The sequence below is a fragment of the Panthera tigris genome, chromosome D3, assembly GCF_018350195.1.
Source record: "Panthera tigris isolate Pti1 chromosome D3, P.tigris_Pti1_mat1.1, whole genome shotgun sequence".
Lineage (NCBI taxonomy): Eukaryota > Metazoa > Chordata > Mammalia > Carnivora > Felidae > Panthera > Panthera tigris.
In genome coordinates, this window is record NC_056671.1 from 73,747,560 (window position 1) to 73,769,323 (window position 21,764).

The 21,764-nt window shown below is 40.3% G+C and overlaps 1 protein-coding gene across 13 annotated transcripts in view; it reads right to left on the bottom strand.

Annotated features, from left to right (window-relative positions):
* TCF4 (transcription factor 4) overlaps nt 1-21,764 on the bottom strand; it is a 349,808-nt gene that overhangs the window by 12,150 nt on the left and 315,894 nt on the right. For 9 of the 13 annotated variants that reach the window (XM_042963036.1, XM_042963032.1, XM_015536848.2 and 6 more), the window contains 4 exons: nt 21,384-21,451; nt 20,155-20,233; nt 17,495-17,571; nt 14,570-14,773 (listed from right to left, as the gene is read on the bottom strand). In XM_042963036.1, the coding sequence (XP_042818970.1) occupies nt 14,570-14,773; nt 17,495-17,571; nt 20,155-20,233; nt 21,384-21,451 (428 nt within the window). The remainder of the gene's footprint in view (nt 1-14,569; nt 14,774-17,494; nt 17,572-20,154; nt 20,234-21,383; nt 21,452-21,764) is intronic. The other 4 variants (XM_042963037.1, XM_042963034.1, XM_042963039.1 and 1 more) reach the window with 1 other exon arrangement.

A 21,764-nucleotide genomic window follows, 5' to 3' on the forward strand; every position in this document is an offset into this window, starting at 1 on the left:
GGATGGGAACTTTAGGAAACTTGTCATTAATTTCTAGACCAAGTGATAATGATACAAAACTAGATATGCTATCAGAAACTTTTTGGTATTATCAACAGAAAAGCTCGTTATTCATGGCATCCGGTTCAAAATGTGTCTTTTGACATAGGTGTTTTTTAGAAAGAAGAAACAAAACAAGGAAATGGGACAAAGAAAAAAGTCCTGGTAACTTTTACTTTTCTCTCTTCTCTTCCTCTTCCTCTTCCTGTTTTTCCATAAACACAAAACAAACGTTGATAGGCTTTTACTGTAATTAGACACCCACTGACACAGAAAACAGTTTTGGTGTCTGAACTGTAATCTCCCCATGACATATCAATTAGACATGACAGTTGTGGAGGGCTAGATTTCAGTTTCTAGGATCCTGCCAGATCTCTGTCATATTAGAGGAAAGAAAACTTATTTTCTCAAAGGTACAAAACATTGTTTAGTCCAGAAGTGCATCTTTTAAAGAGGCGGGAAGTGGTCATGCAAACTTTAATGGCTCACAGATGGGTACCCGGAAGTTCACGAAACGGTGGCACCGGACGGATACTGCGAGGAACAACACCGGAGGCCCCGAGATGTAGCAGAAAACAAGACCCACCTCTGATAACCAACTCCTTTGTGTGAGAAAGTTCTAACATCTGGGACACTCTTCAACCACAAATATCACTTCCATATTTCTCAGTTCAAAAAATTATCAGACTACTTTTTAAAAATTCCTGTGATTAAACATTTAAAGGACTTTTCACGAAAAGTCAGATCTGGATTCACTTCTTCTGTTTGGATTTTGATTCTTGAGAGCCGTTTATTGGGAGAAGACTTCCTCACACCAGAGAACACCTGTTTTTTTTCCCTAGAAATCTCACAGCCTCACAGCTTTGCTTATGCTTTGCCTGAAAGTTAAGGTAATTCCTTACTGGGCAATTCTTGGAGATTTATTGAATGCTTATTCTCCAGATGATAAAATAATTTTCAAGAGGATTTAAATATGATGTGAATGACCCCGGCCTTGGCAGGCCTGACCTGTCACATGATCAGCCAGGCTGAAACTCCCCTGATGTCCACCAGCATGGCTGAAATGAATGATTCTGTGATTTAGTTCGAGAGATGCAAATGGTTGTTATCTGATTTCAGTTCATCTTTTTTTTTTTTCTTAACTCATAAGTTCCATCTATTAAAACTGTTTCATTTCTCTCCTCTGAATCTCCACCCTCCGCCCCCAATTCTCTACAACACTTTCCTATAGGGGAAACTGTAACTGGATGCATTCCACCAAGTAAGAACCTCAGCAGGTGGTTAACAGAGTCCATTTCACCCCTTCTTGCCCCAGGTAGCAGGTTAGTAAGTAAGTGGTAGGCAACTAAACTTAATCCATGTCTGCTGAACCAAGTCCATATAGCACAGAGATTATGGTGAAAGTTTGCAATTACTTGTACACGGCTTCTTTTGTCTGCAGTGACGGGAAAGACAACTGAACACCTGATGTGTGCCTGGGATTCGGGATCCCCGAGCACAGACACACCTGCAGAGCATACAACTGAGGGGCTGGCTTGCACATAATGCGTGCTCTGTAGCCAGCCCGGGAGGTCCATCCGTAGGGACTTATCTTCACCTCACTGGCCTTTATTTTTTAAATGCATTTCTTATCATCCCAGGAACACATGCTTATTGTAAAATATTTGGAAAGGAAGGGTAACAAGCTTCCCTAAACCAATGAAACACTCCTTCCCCATCACTTCCTAAATATCCCCTTTCTGAATGCTATATTCTCTGCCCGTCAACTGTTCCTCTGCGTGTCAAGGTTCTAGCACAGCTTGTCATTGTTCTGTGGGTCAGGTCTAAGATCGGTACCTTGTGCATCTGTGTCCTTCACCTGGACACCACAGGGCCGTTTGTTCCAGTCCCTTCCTCTTTTCAAGTTCCTTAATCTCCAACTTTAGTTACCTACCCATGGCTCCCCATTGGCCACATTCACTCCTGCATCAGCAAGGCCTGATCCAAGCCCTCCCTGCTCTGCCTCCCAGTGCTGGCTTCCTCGGCACAACTCACCGACCACTTCTTTTTTATTAGTCCCACAGATCCCCTTATTCCAACTACTCCTTGACTGTCTGGGTCTCTAGAACTCTCACCATCTTGCTGGGCTTGGACAGGGCTCTCCCCTGACTATTCATTATGGACACTGCCCTGCAAAGCACTCACGGACAGTGCTTAATTAAAGCGCAGGGCACTCGCTTCAATGCTTTTGTTTGGCTGCCATTCATAAAGCTTACACTTGTCTTGAGATGTAAGTCTCCCAAGGGCAAGGACTAGGTATACAGGACATCGTATAGGATTGTAATAGTATCACGTGCAATTAGATGCTTCCTAGATAGTAAATGATGAAACATGTGGCATGTATCTGTTTTACTATCTCTGAAATCTATAACCTTTTGATATCGTCAAAGACACATTTTAAGGGTTTCTATCCACAAGTAAACATTTTTGGTTTAATTCGACAAATGCCTCTGAAATGTTTACTGTATGCAAGGCACTATTCAGGTATTTGTAGGAGAAATAATAAAAGATAGACACGTCTATTACTTAAGATTCTTACAGCTTAATGTTGAAGACATGTAAGACAAACTTAAGGGAATGCCACGAAGGAGTTCAAGGTTATGTGGGGTTTTAAAGGATGAGCAAAACCATATCAGATTGAGAAACCAGGGACTTCCTTCTTAAATAGGCTTTGAATGATGGGTAGAATTTTGACACAAATTATCTAAAAAAAGATGACGTTTAACATCCGTGAGATAACATCTCACCTTTAAATGAAAGTTTCTGTTTTTACACCGAGAAGTGGCATTATTTTTGGTATTACACAGATATATGAAGAAGCAGCTAAGGACTATATATTAATGTGTTTTCGTGTTGTCAGACTACATATTTTGGACAAAAGGCAGATTTTTGTGAAGCGCTTTATAAACCTCCACGGCTTTACTACAAAGGGAACAACACAGGGCATTGTGGACGCAAATGGTACCTCACTGTATGTGTGTATTATTGGCCCGAATGATTCACTCTTATTTAACTGCAGTGAAGTCTTTCATCTCCTAGCTATACAATAATAGTTTCCATATGACCAGTGGCTCTGCTATAAATAAGATCAAAAGCAAAAGAAAGGATTTAATAAAAGAAAATGACATTAAAGGTAGCATTAAATCAGGGGGAAAAATACCAATATCCAACTCTTTTTTTGTTTGTTTGGTTGGTTTTTTTGAGACCGACGCTCCTTCCTCAACATGTCCTGAGAAGATATTTGACAAGAAGTAGGTATGTACAAAATCCATTTGGGTATGCCTTTGAGTGGTAAAGATTAAGTTGGGGGGCAGTGGGGAATGTGGGGGTAGGGGAGAGCACCCCCAGTTAGGGGCAGGCTAGGGGCAGGTAACCAGCTTGTTTCACGTTGGAAGAGTTCAAGGGAATGTGTCAATGGCAGGCATCCATCCATTTCTCTGTCCTTTTCTGTTCTATTTAATGGAGATAGACTTTTGGTAATCCAGAGATTCTCAGAGAATCCTAACATTGCTCAACTCTCGTACATGAGTTCTGAGAAAGGAAGTTTTTTTTGGCAATGCACAGTGACTTGATATGAAGAGCCAACTTCCCAAACAAATTCCCTTCTAGTTCTTAAAAAAAAAAAAAAAAATTACAATGTTAATCTCTATTCCCGACTGGATAAACAGCTGCTAATAACCCCCAGCTCTCAGGGGAGGAGGTTGCTTCCTTTCATCTGCAGACTGGTGGATATCTGCCGTGCACTGGACTTTAGTGATTCCACATGTTTCTTACTTTGCCGTTTTCAAAACTGCCCGGGTACTGGTCTGGCCAATTCAGGTTTCTCTCCTCCCTTAGATTGTACCCATGGACTTGGAGGACATACGCAGTTATGGTACTACTTACTTGAAATTGTAGTTTTTACTGTGGGTATACTTAAAGAGGAAATTTAAGTGCTTCTAACATCTAAAGGAAGTTAAACTCTTGGACCTTTGTATTTGAAGCCCTGCGAGGGAAAGAACCCTTTTGGTACCTTTCACACTGAGCTAATTATTCACTCAGGGGCTGGCTATGTTCAAAGATACTCCCTTCCTAATAGCATCACTAATGCGATTACTTGCTTCTATCTGTTTGTGTACTAAATAAAGGGGCCAACTTCACTTTTTCCTCTGCTAGGAAGCACCCCGCAGAAGGTTACAGGGCCAGCCAGCCTCCAGTCTTTCTCACTTGTCCCTGAGCACCTGCTTTACTGGTGACCTCAGTTCTACACCTCAAGATTCAGACATTTCGCAAAACAGCTTTTTAAACAAAACCCAGCTGTTTCCCATCTAGACTACGGGGGGAAGAATTTGGGCAGCTCACAGAAACATTACCCAGAGACTACCATTCCCCAATAACTTTCACACACTTGCAGCTCCAAACGAGACCCGTCCATGTGCAGAAGCCAGGGAGAAGGCAAATGTAAAATTAAAATGTGGAAACGCAATACCCTGGTTTTTGACAGTAAGTCCAATTAGTTGCTTGAAAATGAATGTGGCTATTGTATCAGGACAATGCTTCCCCAAAGATGTCATTTAACTAATATTGGACAGATCTTTTGGTTAAACTCAACTTTATAGTTGTAAGATGATTTATGGATATAGAGGAAGCTATAATTATGCACAACTGTGAATGTCAGCCAATTAGGTAGAATCCTCGTGTTTCAGAAATGCAGCGTTCAAGCTTTTTAAAATTTTTTGCCTTTTTATTTTATTTTTTTTTAGGTTTTCACTCCTAAAGCTGCTATGCCTAATTCTTTCCTTATTTTGAACCCATTTTACACTTCTATTTTCTAAGCAATTAAGACACTTTTGATTTGAAAAATTTACAGCCACAATAAAAGTTAAAATAACACAACGACCACAGATTTTGAAAAAAATATATAAAATGGCCAAGGCCTAGTCTTGGCTTTTAAACAGTGCCAGGTTGCTCCAGTATTTTCTGTTTTGGTATGAATGACATAACTGAATTACTTCATGAGCAGCTACTTTAATTCCTAAGGGTGGAAAATTCCATGAGTTAATTTAATTTGGATGTAAAAAAATATACATGAAAACTCGCTCTTCCTGTGGACTCTCATGTGAAATATCTGAGCCAGTGGTTGGAGTTGCTGGGCTTCGAGGAGGGGCTTTCCACCCGGGGCGCCCTGGCTGGTGCTGCAAGGGCCCGTCTCATCAGGCAATCTGGGCACATAAGATCCTTTATTTTCTGCATATGTTTTTAATCATTTTATTCTCTCGCTCTGCAATGCCCTTCCTAGCCTGTCCCTAACTGCTGAAATCCGATGCAAACTTCTAATATGAGCTCAACGACACCTTTTCCAGGAAGGTTTTCTTAGCTGTCTCCCAAGGCTGGGCTATGTTCATCCTTCTCTGAGCTGCTTCTCTGGTCACTTCATAATTCCACCTTGTATTACAGTCGGTCACATACTTGTGTTATCACCCTCCCAAGGTCAAAGGCCCACAGGATCAGAGGATCAGAGACTCTTACACACATTTCATAACCCCCAAAGGATCTAAGGCACAGAAGACACAGAATGAGGGAATGAACATCTGTTTATTTTCTAATATATATAATATTCTTTCTCCCAGAAAATCTGCTTTCTCGAGAAAAAATAAGGGTAATACTCCTTTTTTTTTTTTTTTAAATATAGGGGTCGTGCCTTTTCCAAACTATGGACAGTTTAGCACAGTGTCCTTGTCCCCAGTAAAAGTTCAATAAAAATATGAAAATGACTGTCATTAAAAGCATCTCCCTGGTTTTTCCTCTTTTATTTAAGAAGAAAGCAAAGTAAAACTACGATGACGCCAAAGAGTCTCTTTTAAATATGCTTTTATATTTTAAAAGTGAGGAAAACAATAAGATTTTGTTTTTATTTACTAAAAGTTCATGACACCAGGGTGCTAAACACATACTTTAGGGGAAAATAATTAGAGAACTAGGCTTGTTTTGTCCTAGAAGCAGAGAAAGGGAATCTTTTGGGTTTGACCTAAATCTTTTAGGTCCAGTGCAGACTGACTGTCTTGTTTCCAGGTCACGGGGCCTGACTTGAGTAAAACAGGTATGGGTGTGTGGGGGCGGGGGCGGGGGCGGGGGTGGAGAGGGGGAGAAGGGCGGTACCTAGTTTGGACTCCCTGCTGTGAGATCTGGGCACTCATCATGTCCTAACTACTCGTCTCAGGGGTTGTTAATGGTTGTATTTAAAACCTCTGGGCTTTCATTTGTGTTTATGCAGAAATATCAAATGGTGAGTTCAAGGATTCTTAAACTGTTGTAACTAATCCATGGTTAGGGGAATTCTTTAAGTCAGACAGAAAAAGACAAATACTGTTATATTTTCATATGTTGTATGTAGAATCTTTACCAAAAATTCAAAGAAATAGAAGAGAAGAATGGTGGTAGCTGGGGAAAATGGGGAGATATTGGTGAATGGGTACAAACTTCTTGCTTTAAGAAAAACAGATTCTGGGGTGTGATACACAGCATGGGGACAGTAATTAATACCGTATTATATATTTGGAAGTCATTAAGAGTAGATCTTAAAAGTTATCACCAGGCACACACACAAAAGTCATTATTGTGAGACGATGGAGGTGTTCACTAACCTTACTGTGGTAGTCATTTTGCAATATACGTGTACATTAAATCATCAAGCTGTATACCTTACACTGACCTTTGTTTGATGTCAATAACATCTCAAAAAGCTAGGAAAAGTTTTAAAAAATAAAGAGAATTTCTTCAAGTTTCTTTTTCTTCTCTCTCTTTTTTAAGTTTTCTTAAAATAAAGTACAATATTGATATAGATTAAAAAAACCTTTCAGTTGAGACTGCTAATCTGTTCTCAGAAATATTTGATAATTGTGGAGATTAGGAGACACGGTGAAACACTATAGGTAGGCAAATTACCTAATCAAAGAGAAAAACCTATATTGGTTTCTACAGGGTAGTTCTGCAAAGACGATGTAGATGAGTAAGATCTTAAGTGAAATTCTATAACAGGCTATTAAAGATAGTTTCGAAGTGCTCTGAAACAGAGGCGATGACCTCTCAAACTCAGTTCGGTTCCACCAAGAACAAGTCTTTGCGGACAGACCTCATTTCCTCATTCATGGGAACACTGCATGCCTAGTGTCTTGTGATAATGGTATGGACAAAATGAGAGAGGGCGGACAGCAGGAGAGTAAAATTAGTTGGACATAACTGGTTGAAATATAAACCCTAAGCAGGGGACGGTGTAAGCGTACAGAGAATGTCTGTAGCACTGAAACTCAGGCCTGCTCTCTGTGTCCTCCCCTGGTTAACACTTCTATTCGTAGCTTTGATGGGGGCATTGATGGCACCCTGGCAGAATATGTGACTGAATGGGGACCGAAAGAAGACTTTTCCACTGGAAACAGACTGAAGGCTGCAGCGTGAAATTCAAAGGCAGAGTGTGAAGTTTTGTACTGGTACCACAGTTAAGAGGTGTGTGGCTTATGGATTTCGGCTGATCACAAGTTCAACATTTGTCAGCAGGATGATAAAGTCATCAAAAATGGTGAAAGGGTATTGTTAGGTGGCCTTTAAATGAAGATACAACACACTGAATGGGTTTGGTAACAGATCCACCCTAGTCCACCCTGATGACTCCTTGAGCACTGTGTTCAGTTTGAGATTCTACACGCTAAAAGGTCCTTGAGAAAGAAAGCATTCCTTTTCAACTAGGGAGAATGCACTGGACAGTCATAAAATCAAAACTTTTTGGGGGGAGGGGTGAATATTTGAAGATATAAATATCTAGCCTAGAGGGAAAAAAATACTGAATAGACAGTTTTCAAATAACTGTAAGTTTCTAAAGTAGCTGTTGGGTTGACTTAGCTTCAGTGGACAGAAAAACAAGGACTGTGCAGAGAAGTAAATTTGGGTTGGACATAAAGAAGAATCTTCCAACATCTGACAGAAATGGGCTTTGTGGTCAATTAGAGCTACTTATCCTTGGAAGAAGGGGCTGATAAAGGCTTGTTGACTGCTTGGCAAGGGATTTGTAGGGGGATATGGATGGAGAGGATACCTAAGATCCCTGATATCCTATGGTAATAATTGCTTAGAAATGTAATATGTGCTCAAATATACATAAAACTTTATGAAATCAAAATTCTGGGAAGATATAAGAGGAACATGATTGAAGATGACAAAGCCTCTACGGGTCATACCTTCACTGAAATAGAATTTTCTGACTTCTACTACTCTCATGACTACATCCCAGTAAATGCTACCCAAGATAACACATCCCTGCCCATTACTCTCTTCTGCTGCTTGAAGCCAAGGAGCAACCAAAGAAGTGCCTTGGGGGGGTGCCTGGGTGGCTTAGTCGGTTAAGTGTCCAACTTTCGCCCACAGCTCGTGAGTTCAAGCCCCGTGTCGGGCTCTGTGCTGACAGCTCAGAGCCTGGAGCCTGCTTTGGATTCTGTGTCTCCGTCTCTCTCTCTGCCCACCCCCCACCCCCACTCGCTCCATCTCTTTCTCAGTCTCAAAAATAACAACATTAAAAAGAAAAATAAAGAATTGCCTTGGGTTTCTAGCGTGCTGAGTATTGGGTAACGTATAAGATGGCTGAACCAATACACTGTATACCTGAAACTAATAAGATAACATTATATGTCAATTATACTTCAATAAAACAAAAATAGTTTTTCCTTGGGTTTCATTAGTTTCAGTCAGCAACGAAAAGGTTCGTAGTATCAGCCACAGTTTTGAAATTGCTATGGTATTGGGTTAGAGAGGAAGTTCGCAATGGCAGTGTGGTATTTAGTACAAAGGGTGCAGCTCCCCTTGCTGGCTTGTCTGGTTTCTATCCTAGCTTGGCCATTAACTAGTGGGCGTCCATGCCTGGGTCACTTCCCCTTTCTGGGCTTCAGTCTTCAGCAGTAAAATAAGGGCCCTGGGCTAAAAGACTTCTGGGGTACTTTTAGAATCTAAAATTCAATGGTCTTAACTCTCTTAAGAACTATGAAAGCAAAACTAAGTTCAGTTTTTATCTCATGAAGCCCTACATGGTAGAAGTTCTCATATGTTCAAAGGTCAGTTAAGTAAAAAAGGTGCTTTATCACCCAGTGAATTTTCTTCTGATAAATTCTTTTTAACTCCAAATGAAAAGGTTATGTAAAGTGGGAAACTCATCTAGGATTGGCTTGTATCTGAAATGTGCGTTTTCTGAAATGCAGGCCACAGCCCCACTTGGAGGTTCTAGGAAGGGGTCTCAGGGATGCTGTGGAGGATGGGTGTGGGTGGGGAGTTTTACAGGACTCCTCCACCCCTAAGTCAATTAGAGCAACCAGGTCCTTAGGTCACTACTCATCTACGAAGAGACAATGGCATCCTTCCCTCCCAGGTAACAGAGCTGAGTCTCTGCTCTCTGATGGGGCTTGGTATATTGCTGCAGCAAGGTTATTTGTTTTGTTTTTTTTTTTGTCTTTTAATGTTTATTTATTTTGGAGAGAGAGAGAGAGAGAGAGAGAGAAAGTAAGTGTGCGTGAGCTGGGCAGGGGCAGAGAAAGAGGGAGAGAGAGAGAATCCCAAGCAGGCTCCACAGCAATTTGGTTTTAAACATGTGTCCTTTTCTACTAAACTATGAACCCCTTGAGAGCAGAGACCACGTGGTACCACAGAGCCTGGTATTTGGTAACCACCTGATAAATATTTTTAGAAATGAATAAATGGACTTTAAGCAAAAAGGATCTGGAAATCACAGTAACATTATATATTAATAGCAGAGGAGATTTTTTAGCTAAATGATCCCTTTGTTCCTGACTCTACTGACAAGTAATCAGAAGCACATACAAAGTCACATGAAGACATTTTTGATGTGGGTTTTGTTCTTAATCAGTTAAAAGAGGAGATTAGGTCATCGGAAAGGCTTTCTTTCAGGTCTCATCTGTGGATCTGAAGAGCGAATGAATACTGGAGAGAACTATATTTGAAAAACTGCCATTTCAATAATTTACAAAAACCTAACGATTTAACATCAGGATTAACCATGGAGGTATCTGAAGCACAGGGGGGTTATATCTGGGTAACCGTGTCTAATGAGCTGAGTGACAAACCCACCTGTTTCTTCATTCTCTCACATTCAGAGATTTCTGCTTTGATTTTGTCAGAAACGTGGGCGGTTTGAGAAAGAAAAATACTTTAAAATTTACTTCTTCATGACCCTAGTAAGGGGAGCTCACTACACCTCCTGCCACTTAGCGCAGACGTGCTGATTTAAGAATAAGTGTTAGGCGATGTGGGTTTTAATCTAACATACCGCAATGGAGGAAAAATTCTTTACCTCTGCATTTGGGTAAAGAGCTTCTGGGAACTTGGCCACAAGGTACCTGGGCATTCTTTCATCAAGGAACATTTACCACGATTTGAAAGTCCCAAGATCTCACCACTCTAAAATTAGTTCTGAAGAGGGGCACCTATAGCTATAGGTAGTAAACAAAGAACAGGGAAGCTGGAGGCATTGTCATGAGTTCAGCCTCCTCAAGCCTTCTAAGGCCCATGTGACCAACTCCTAAGATGGACGTCATTATCATCGTCAAAGGGCTCCTGGGGAGAGCGCCTGAGATAATGTTTCTGGAGCATCTGGCAGAGGGGCTGGCAACTTGTGAGGCAGTCAGAAAACAGTAGTTTCCTTTCTCCCCACTTTGAAGATTTATTTGCTGGGGGGTGGGGTACAAAAATGTAATACATGGTACTCAAGGAATTTATAATCTAGGTGGTAAGGCAAAAGCCACGCCTGCATGGCTTACATGACTGGGTGAGAGAAATATCTAGCCAGCAGTATGACTCACAGAGCTCTGGAAAGTAGAAGAGAAAATGGACTATCATAAGTGGCTGCAGCAAGGGAAGGCTTCCTGGAAGAAGCAGGATTTGAGTCAGAGCTTTGAGAGTGGTGGGGAATGAGATGGACAGAGAAACGTGGGTAGAGCAGGCTAAGCCCGACAGACCTAGGAGAACTACCTAATGAGAATGTACACGGCACATTCTGGTAAAATGCACAGACTGGTCCTGCTGAAGAATTGCTGCATATTGGCACGGTACACCTAAGGCTTTTGGTCAACGGTAACGGCGCTTAACAAACCGGCTTAAGAAACTGGTCTTTATTTTGTAGATAACGGGAAGCCAGTGAAGGTTGTGGGGCAGGAAAGAGCTTGGCCAAATATCATCTAGAAAGCCTGCAAGGATACAACATTCACGCTAGCATTATAAGCCATGCTGCTGTGAAAAAAAAAAACCCTTTCATTATACTAATACTTAGTAAATCACTGAAGACCTACTCCAGAACTCCAAGGAAAACATTTTATGAATCAAAAGCTAAGTACAATATGTTAGCAATTAAATGAGATAACATAATAGCCGAGGCAGAACCACAGTTTTCCCCACCACGATTTCAAGCTGCTGCAGAGAGAAATGCTTCTATCATGTTCCAAGTTATCAAGCCATTTTGTTTTGATTTTCGGAAGGCGGGGAGAGAGGAAGCAAGAGGATGGAGGTCAAGAGGATTCAGAGCTGTCTGTTCTTTAATCAGAAGGAATTATTGAGGAGACTTATAAAGGAGATTTGCTCAGAACAGAACTAGCCCTGGGACGGGTCTTAAGTTACTACAACTGGCTTCTACTCCAGAACAACGAACGAAGGTGTGTGTAGCTGGAAAGAAACACCCACCAGTGTCCTCTGCGCTGAAGTTTCCGGTGTCTACCTCCCACTGCTACTTTATTTACTGCAGCTGGCCACAGTTTTATAGCCTGTTTCATGTATTAAAATTCAAATGTGGAAAACATTACCAGTATCCTCCTTGAATTTTTTTTTTTGTTGTTGTTCGGGGGTGGGGCGGAGGGGGGGAGTGGGTTTTTTTTTTTTTTTCTCTTCCCCTTCAACTTCCTTTTTATTGTGGAATGTATCAAATGGTCAAAGGCTAACTTCAGACTGACTAAATTCAAAAACTATTTCCTTTGTTCTTATGTTTTTGTTTGAAAATTCATACCAGTTTGCGCGAGGAAAGAAATGACAATCTGATCTCTTTCACACACGTTAGGGTTTCAGGCTGGGAAGCTCAGACTCTGTGGACCTGCTGGATGTTTTTGAGAAGAAAAGAGAAAGACTGCAAAACCTCTCGTGGTTTAAAGGGCAGCAGGACATCCCCATGCCACGTCTTTGGAGTCTGTCTACTACCTGGTTGGCTCTGCGGGCATCCTTGACTGAATTATAAACGTCTTCAGATGAGTGAACAGGAACTTTTCCTCATCAGCAAAACTAGCAGCTTTATTGCTTCTGCATAGCTTTTTTTTTTTTTTCACAATCAAATCAAAAACGTTTCTGTGTAATATTGGCCGATTATTTCCCTCCTTCTGTTGCTCTGCTCGATTCTCTCCCTTTCCCCTCCCCGAGGTCAGTCCAACTTCCCATCTCCAAAGTTGACTCCAGTCCCTTCCTCCTATCCCACCTTTGAATCAGACTCAAGGGGGAGGCAACTCAAAGGTCAAATAGTTCCAAAAAGTATAGTTTATTATTTTAAAGAACCACTTAACCTACATCTGGTATTTAAGAGCAAACTTTACATATTTATGGAAAAAATTGTCTCTGAAGCAATGCCCTGGGTGCACATTGCATGCATTTAACATATGCAAAACGAACACAGCTACAGAAATTAAACTATTTTTCTCTTGATTGAGAGCAGATATAGAGAAATGGTTATAAGTCACAGATCTGGCTTTTAATAAAGCCAGATTTCTTAATTAAAAGCAGTATTGTTTAAACACTGTAGTTTAAAAAGAAAAGAGCTGTACAAACTAAAACCTCATATTATATGCATCCCAAGTGTATTTAACACATTACCTGAGGCCAAGCTAAATTAAAATCTAGATTTTCCTTTTGTAAACTCTTAGCAACTGCCATGAATAGACAAACAATTTTTACTCAATGATGAATTTTTAGGATAGAGGTCAAGGAAAAGCAAAAAAGAAAAAAAAAAGATTCGGCTTTGGCATTCAAAAATATCTTTCCACGTTTTAGAAGTGAGTTCATTGCTTCTATTTATAAACCAGTATTTTTGGTTTCAAATTGGTTGCAGGTTTCCATAATATACCGCTCAGGATGGTACTCTCAATCCTACTCTTTTATTAAGAGAAACTGAAAGGAGGACAGAAGAACCCTATTGAGCAAGAACTGAAAGAGCCTCAGAACAACCTGTGCTTATTTTGTGTTCTCTTGGAAGCATCAGTAAACAAGAGATGCTACAGTGGTAGCAGAAGACAGACCTTCATCCAAGCAACTTTTTAAAGAGCCTACAAGGTACAAAACAGGACACGAAGGTGTTTGTTGATCAGGCAGGCGTTTATAAGAAGCAAAATTACATAGAATCGCTAGTGATTAATTCTCCACCCACTCGGTCACCTTATGGTCATCACTTAATATTTTGTTAAGAAGATTCTGAATTTTCATAATCACCTAAATAAAAAGGGTGCACTCCCAAATCCTTTTCAAAAGCAATGGGCCGAATTGAAATTCCAGTTGTAATACAGACAAATCTACTTAAATATTATTTAAATACACACCTATTCATAAACGGGTAGTGATTAATAAAACTACTATATCTTGAATTATACAGTCTCACACCATATATTTAGACCAATAAACATACCAGATATTTCCGCCTCCCATACTCAGCATCAAAAGACATCGATTTGGATTCTTCAATAATAATAAAAAATTTCAACCTGTTCATATCTGAAATGCCAACAATGTAACATGTACAAAAGTGGGTCCTTTAGATGCGTTACTAAGATGAAGAATTTAAAACACCAGCAATGACCCAGAAATGTCCACCTAGGTATAGACTCAGGTGACATGAAGACACACGTCACACAAAAACTTGTACTCATAGGAGCATTATTCATAATAGCCAAGAGTGGAAAGGACCCAAATATGAATCACCTGATAAATGGATAAATATAATGTACACCTATCCAATGAAATACTGTTTGGCAATAAAAATGAATGATACTCTGATACAGGATAAAATATGTATAAACCTTGAAAACATTACACTAACTGGAAGAAGCCAGTTAGAAAAGACCATCACGTATTGTATGATTCCAGTGATAGGAAAGATCTAAGATAGGCAAATTATACAGACAGAAAGTACATTAATGTTGCTAGGGTCCAGGGAGAGGGAAGAATAGAGAGTGACAACTAATGGGGATTTCTTTTTCTTTTTTCAGGAGGTAAAACATTCTAAAATTAGACCGGTGATGGCTGCATGACCCTGTGAACATACTAAATAAAACACATGGAACTGTACACTTTAAATGGGTGAATTACATTGAAGTGAATTATATCTCAATAAAGCTATTTAAAAAAGAACAAAACAGCAGTAGTAGTATTTATACTTGAAATTCTAATTCTGTTAGGATCAGTAATTAAAGAGTCTACAAATGCCATCACTTACCATGAGTGAATGTCTGTTGGCTGAAAGAAGACCGGTTCCATACCCTGAGCCCAGACCACCCATTGCTCCATTATGAGAAGGTCCAATGATTCCATGCATGTCCCCATGACCACCAGGCATAGCTGTGGATGGGCCCACTGCATGATTCCGGAGAACGTGAATAGCATCATCCAGTCTTTCTAAGCGATCTTCAATTCGGCTTTGCTGTTGATTAACAAACGATGCAAAATTGGATTTAGTCTGAAATGTATGCAGAGGTTATAGTAACAAAACTTGAGTTGACACAAATCATCCTTTGAGGTTTTGAATATATGTTTCCAATGAAATTTATTTCATTAAAACAATAGTAGATGGTGACCTTCCTAGAAAACTAGTAGAAAATGTTAATGGTGTATCATAGTGTTATTTGTCATGAACAAAGTAATCTTCTAGGACATTACAATGTACATCTGCTATACTAGGTTGCATTTGCTTGAAAGAGAATTTAGATTTACTTTAGAACAAAAAAGTCCATAGAATGTAAGAAACATTGTAGCAGGCATTGGTTAAGGATTTCAAAAACTTAACAATGAAAAGATGATGCATTTATAGTTTCCCAATTAAACGATCTTCTTGGATGCGTATTTCCTTCATCTCCTCTATAGCATATGATACAGGGCTACGGATCAAGTCAGAGACAGGTAAATGCATACAGACTATAATTTCTTATTGAGTACTATCTATTTTTACCAGTGTGTCTTGTTTTCTATCTATTATCACCAGCTTGTGTGTGTGTAGAGGAGAGTAGGAACTCGAAACGGATATAGAACAAACATTAAAAAAATGTTGTCCACCAAAGTGGTATGAGACTTCACGACTGAAGAAGCACAAAGATGTGAATTAACTGCTTACCAGGGGCTTCTAATTGATTTCAAAGCCCTTGCTCTGTATAAAATTCACCTTATAAAACTAAATTATAGAATTCAAAACCAAGTAACTTTTTTTTTTCCCATCCCAGCCACTAAGATCCTAGTTTTCCGCAACTAGGAAAGGTCGATACTATAGAGTTTGTGAGGAAAAAGGACATGTAGATGTGTATGAACCTTTTTTGGTATGATCAATAATGATATCAAATAAACACCTGCTTGTCACTTTCCAGTGTGTGTTTTAAAATAGGCCATCTCCCTGGCTCTTCATTCTCCACGTGTAAGGCAAGCAGGGAAGGATTACCGCTTCCATACACATGTGCGAATGAGGCTCAGAGAAATTAATTATTAACTACTCAGTGTCACGATGCTGGGAAATGGTATAGTGAAGGGTTGAATCTAAGTCTTCGGACTTCAAATCTAGTGCTGCTTTGTACTGGGTCCTGCTACAGTCTGCTTTGACTTCCACTGGGCTGTGCCAACAGATGTACTACCTCCACTGCATGAGAAAAACAATTTCTAATTATTTTATACTGACAGAAGGAATGTGTGTCTAATACAGTTTGTCTACGGTACAGAGCATTTCTGATCTGGTGGGCTTTGGTGTTAAGGGACCTCCCGTAAACTCCTAGCTGCTACTTATGAAATCTTGGACAAGGTACTAAACCTCTTTGAGTCTATACCTCGTAATTTATAAAAATGAGAACGGTAATACATACTTCCACATGTAAATGTGAGCATGAAAGGAAGTAATACACGTGCCTATCATCCTTTCTGGCTCACAGCTTCCTTGTGGGGAGAGCAGTTTCTCCTTGTGAATCCCCTCGTGAGTGTTGGGAATTCAGAGGACTAAACCCATAGTTCGTAACTACAAACCTAGACTTCATGGCTATACAGTGGCACATAACCTAGTTTTGACAGCTGGGTCCCAGAGAATAACTGATGGAGGTAAACACTTAAAACTACTATGGGCTCTCTGGAAGTGGGCTGCGGGTTAATTAATTAATGTAGGCTAAGCAGGTAGTGCATACGTTTGTCCTGCCCTGTGCCTGCCTTTATTGGCCAAAATGCATGGCTGAATGATTCCACACTACAGCAAAGAAGACCACAACCAAGGGGGAAATCCACCTTTGTATTTCCATTTTTAGATTTTCCTTAATTTAAACAGTAAGCCAAAACAGAAGAAAGGAAATTCTGACCTGCTGCCAAGACATTAAGTTAGGCAGGTATCAACCAATCAATGCCTCTTCCGTGTTCTATCTCAAAATATGGATGAAAAAAGGGAAAACCATCCTCGAAGGGCTGAAGACCTCCTTGCTGCTACCTCTCCCCATTTGATTCATATAGCGACCGAATACCGCCCAGAGCAATGTTATTTCATGCACATTTTCAGCCACATCCACCATGACTTGAGAAAGACTACAGTGTCAGATAACAAATCATCATGGGATGAGTACTTATAATATTAATTGCACTCATGGAAATTTTCAGCTACTCCCTAATGGAAGAGCAGACATTTAATGACATGAGTCGATTTCTAGAAGAACCAAAGCGAACATGGAAACAGATGGCAGACTTCTTATTCAGAGGTGGAGAGGAAAGCCCTTACAAGCCTGCCACTCTGGAAAGTAAGGCAGAGGTCTCCTGATCTTCAAGTGTTCCAGCCACGCAGCTCGGCGTGACTCCAGCGCTCTCCTATCAGTAAAGTGATTCAATCGTTGACAAGGATCTTTCCCAAAGACAGACGGATGCCACTCTCTCTCCAGGATTTTTAATCTCTTACCTGGCCCTAGGTATTTGGAGCCCTCGGGCTTACAGCATCTGGGTTACAATCTACAAACAGCAACAAGTATATATATATATCTAGTCTAATGACTCTGGCTCTAACCAAACTCGTGTGCTTAACATTAGTCTAAAGTTCCCCGCTAGCGAAATAAGAACCCTAGAGAGTCAACTAGACGCAAAAAGAGAAAGGTGGTATACGAAGTGGCTAGAGGAGAGATTAGAAGATGAGACTTACCAAAGAGTGTAAGGGTCCTTCATAATTAGGAGATGATGAGGCCTGTCCTCCATTTCTGGACCAAACAGCTGTGCCTGCTGGTATTAAAATGGAGGTTACAGTGAAATCTACATAATCTGAAAACAATCTTGCAGACATTTTAGACAGTCCTTTTAGAAACAGCGATGCTGAGTTTTCATTTGTACAATAAGGTAAATACATGTAAACTTCCCATACAAGAGTTCCGGGACAAGGAAAACGTTTTCAACTCAGAATTCTCTCAGGCTTCTTCCTAAAAGGGTACATTTAACTGGTTCTGAATTTTAGCTAGACAATGGTTCCTACCAATGGTTCACAGATGGTAGTGAAGAAAAGAGGTCACTACCATGGTCAAGCCACTTTTAAGAATGCAAAGGGGGATTCTGTTACACCTTCGTTCATGCAAGGCCAGTCTGTGGAACCAAAATTCTCTCACCAATGCAAAACAGCACTGCTACGGGTTTTAAAAATGATCCTTAAGAAGGATAAGCCTTCCAAATTTTTTAAGGGAATAAGATTAGTTGGCAGTGATCCACTAAACCAGAAATTTAAGAATTCAATATAACAACAGTAATAAGTAGGTAGTTCCTTCTGAAGAAAATGATTGTTTTGTGATTCACTGAACTTTATTTCTGCTACAGTAAATATTACATGTCTAACCTGCAAAATAAAAACTACTTTTCAAATTAAAATAATGCATGCTACATGTGGAAACTAGGAAATCATTCAAGGAAGAAAAAAAAACCTAGGATCTCACCGTAATCTTACGCCCTGACATGGTTAGCATTTTAAAACTCCTTTCTTTCTGTCATTTCTGGGTGTGCATGTATGTGTATTTTTATGCTAAATAAAAGTAGGACATTTTGTTCAATTACTTTTAGTGACAGAATATGGACAGAGCCAGCTATTTTCAGTGTGAAAATAGCAATTTATCCGCATATTTACATCTTCATAAAGTTCTTTCTTCCTAATATGTGGTCTTTCATGGTGTATTAGCAGGACCCCAAAGCGGCCTTTTCTCTGTGTCTTCCACACGCCGCATGCCGCTCAGGTTTCGGGCATTTGTGGTGTTTTCTGGAACGATTTGTGCATCACGGCTTTCCTTTCCTCTCTGGAAGTGGACCAGCAGAACGGTGAGCAGCGGATTCTCGCCGAGCTCTGGTACCGCTGCTCCTGCAGCCTCAGCAAATCCCACACCCGTTCTGGGCCCTAGTCGGCTCATCTGTAACATCAGAGCATCAGACTAAAATAGTCGCGCTCAAGCCTTATTAGACTCTGGACGCTTTTCTTTTTGTTCCCCCAAACTATAAAATAGATGAAATCAGAGCTGCTTTGTTTGAAATAGGAAACTTGGAGTTCTCCCTGCTCAGGCTCCCTCACCACCTGCCTCACTGGGCTAGATGTTGTCTCTGCTCTTCTCTCGCTCTGGACATTGACTCCAGAGCCTACCGGTATAATACTGACCCAGGGGTCTATAATAATTCTAAACTTCCCTTTCCTTCCTGCCACAGGGAATGTTTCACGGTTGTTCCATTATCCTCTTAATACCATCTCTGCTTCCTTGCAGTTTCAATTCTGTCCGTCTGGACGGGTGGACCTAAAGGTTCGGCTATCCCTCTCTATTCTGTGACCACCCGCTCCGTGTGAACGGAGGCTTGGAAAAGGCTGACATTCGGTGCTACCTAAGCCACGGCCATCACCTCTGAATTCAAGGTCTGGGCAGTCTGAAACCTCCCATTCTTTACTAAGGAACCCAGTGTTTTTAGGATGGGCACGTGAGTGCCATAGGCAGGGAATAACAGGAGGCGAGGAGGCGACAGTTAGACAAGCGACTCCACTACAGATACAGTAAGGTTGGGTTTCAATCAGGTATAGATGCAATTTAGGGTTTTTTTGTTTTTTGTTTGTTCGTTGGTTTGCTTTTTTTAGAAGCCACATGTCCCCTTTCCACAGAACAGAGACGTGCACCGGATGGGGCCTTCTGGAAGCATTTATACTAGAAGGGCAATGAGCCTCTTAATTGGAACTCTGAAAAGTGAAATGCTTTACTAACATAATTCAACAACTTATAATTTTATTATTTGAAGCCATTGGTCACGCTAATTTGTTATATTTTAAAGGCAAACATCTCCTTTTACTCCACACAGTTACTTCCCAATTTATTTACAAAATTATAGTTTTCCTCAAACATGCCAGTGACGTGGGTTTTAAAAAGGGAATGTGGAAAGTCTAAAATTTCTATAGGAAATGATCCTTTTGAACTGTCTATATTTGATGACTATATAATTTATATTCATATTCCTGACTGTATTAACTGGGCTTTCTCATCGGAGATGACTTGTTGGGAGTAGGTTATTCTGTTGAACATCTTCTACAGAGCTAAGATCAGTTTAAGAAGTGAGTTTTCTGTATGCCTGTGTATTCTAAAAACATCTAATTTTTAAGAAAACTTTTGGATGTAAACAGCTATACTTTCATATGGCAGTCTCTCTCTCCCCCACTCCTTTCCATTTGTCTGTTTGGAAATGTTATGTGTTGCGCTTTTGGAGGGAGTGAGTTTCCACCTGCCAGACCAGGAAGCATGAGAGGGAAAGCATTTTCGCAAACCGGTACCGTGGTGGGGTTGGATTTAGGTACAGTACCTGAGAGAGAAGGAGGAGAGCCGACGGGAGTTGAAGGGTTTGATGAAAAGCTGTTGTTAGTGTGATCTGGAGAATAGATCTTAAAACAGTGGGGAGAAAACAAACAAACCCTCATTTATTAGGAATAAAGAGTCAACAATTCTTTCAACGACAAAGTGTCATTCCAGTCACCTAAAAATTGCAACTTACAAAACACATGTAACAATCAACTGTAGCACCAATATTCTCAAGTGGAAACTTTTGCAATTACTTTAAATTTCCAAAATAAGGATTATGAGGTCATGGAAGATGGTATGGACAGAACTGAACAGGCCTAGCTGACTGTACTTCTAGTCCTTTCCCTCCCATGTCCTACCATCACTCTGTGGTCATGAGTAGGTCACACGAACACCCCAAACCTCCCTTTCTTACTCCATCAAATAGGTTAGACAGCATCATCCCTTATGATTTTCGTTCATTTCTTCTCCATCGTGATTAAGGCATTTGATGCCAAGGCACAGGAAGGCCCAGATTAAATATAAACTTTTACTTAGGTCCCAATGCTAAATCAAATTTATTTTATGCTCCCAATGATAAGGAAAAACCAAGTTAGAGCAACAAATCTCCACTTACATTTGCAAATGACCATGTTTAACTTTTGAAGACCATACGTGTATACTCCCTCAGACAAACGAGGGGGTGCTACTTGGTCACTAGTGAACATGCAAGAAATGTCCCATTCTCTAGGCTCCTAGCAGTGGACGGGCAAGGCAAAGAAGCCGAGTCCCCAAGTGCCGATTACATGACAATTTCTCACAGACCTAAGTTATGGAGTTACGGTCATTGTTTTTGTTTTTTTTTTTTTAGTAAGTGCCTTTTCCAAAGGGTTTTAGAACTGCCCCCTGCAAAGTCTGTCTTAGCTGGTCAATGAGCCCCATATGATTTTAGAGAAAAATAAGAAATCAAGATAGACAATCTATACACCACAAGGCCCTGAGAATATCTGCAAATCCATAACTGAGGACTGCTTAACGCCATTGTGAGGAGACAGGCTGGAGGGGTCAGCCATTCGCTGGAAGCTTCAGAACTCTCTTCTCAAATTTTCCAATAATCATTCTGCAAGAAGGCTAGCATTTCCAGAAATCTAAGCTATTTGCCATTCATTTTCTACAATTCCAAATGTCCACTTCTGCTTAAAGTTCACCCTTCCACAATGGTACATATGAAGTCCAAAGTCAATATTTCCTCACCGAAGCAAGTGCTTTCCCCAGAGCATCTCCAGTCTGGGAGCTGCCTGCTGCCCCGCTTCCTCTATTTGCTGCAAAAACAAAAGGCAGAATATGAAAAACCAGGCAGTGAGACGTCTAACAATTTTCTATTCCTGGTCCATTTACTCACAATCTAATTGCATTTTTAATGCTAATTATAACACATTAATCTTTAATTAGCATTAATTTGTTTGCTGAGGTAGATGTCAAATATATTCATGCTACTTTTTTTACAGATAAAATATAAACCTGACACTTTGGTTTAAAGATGAAGTGTTTCAGTTGCTATTACTTGGCCCCCTTGTTGCCTACGAGTAGTTAGTGGTGAATGGTAGGTAGCACCTGAAGTTCATTGCTAAGAAG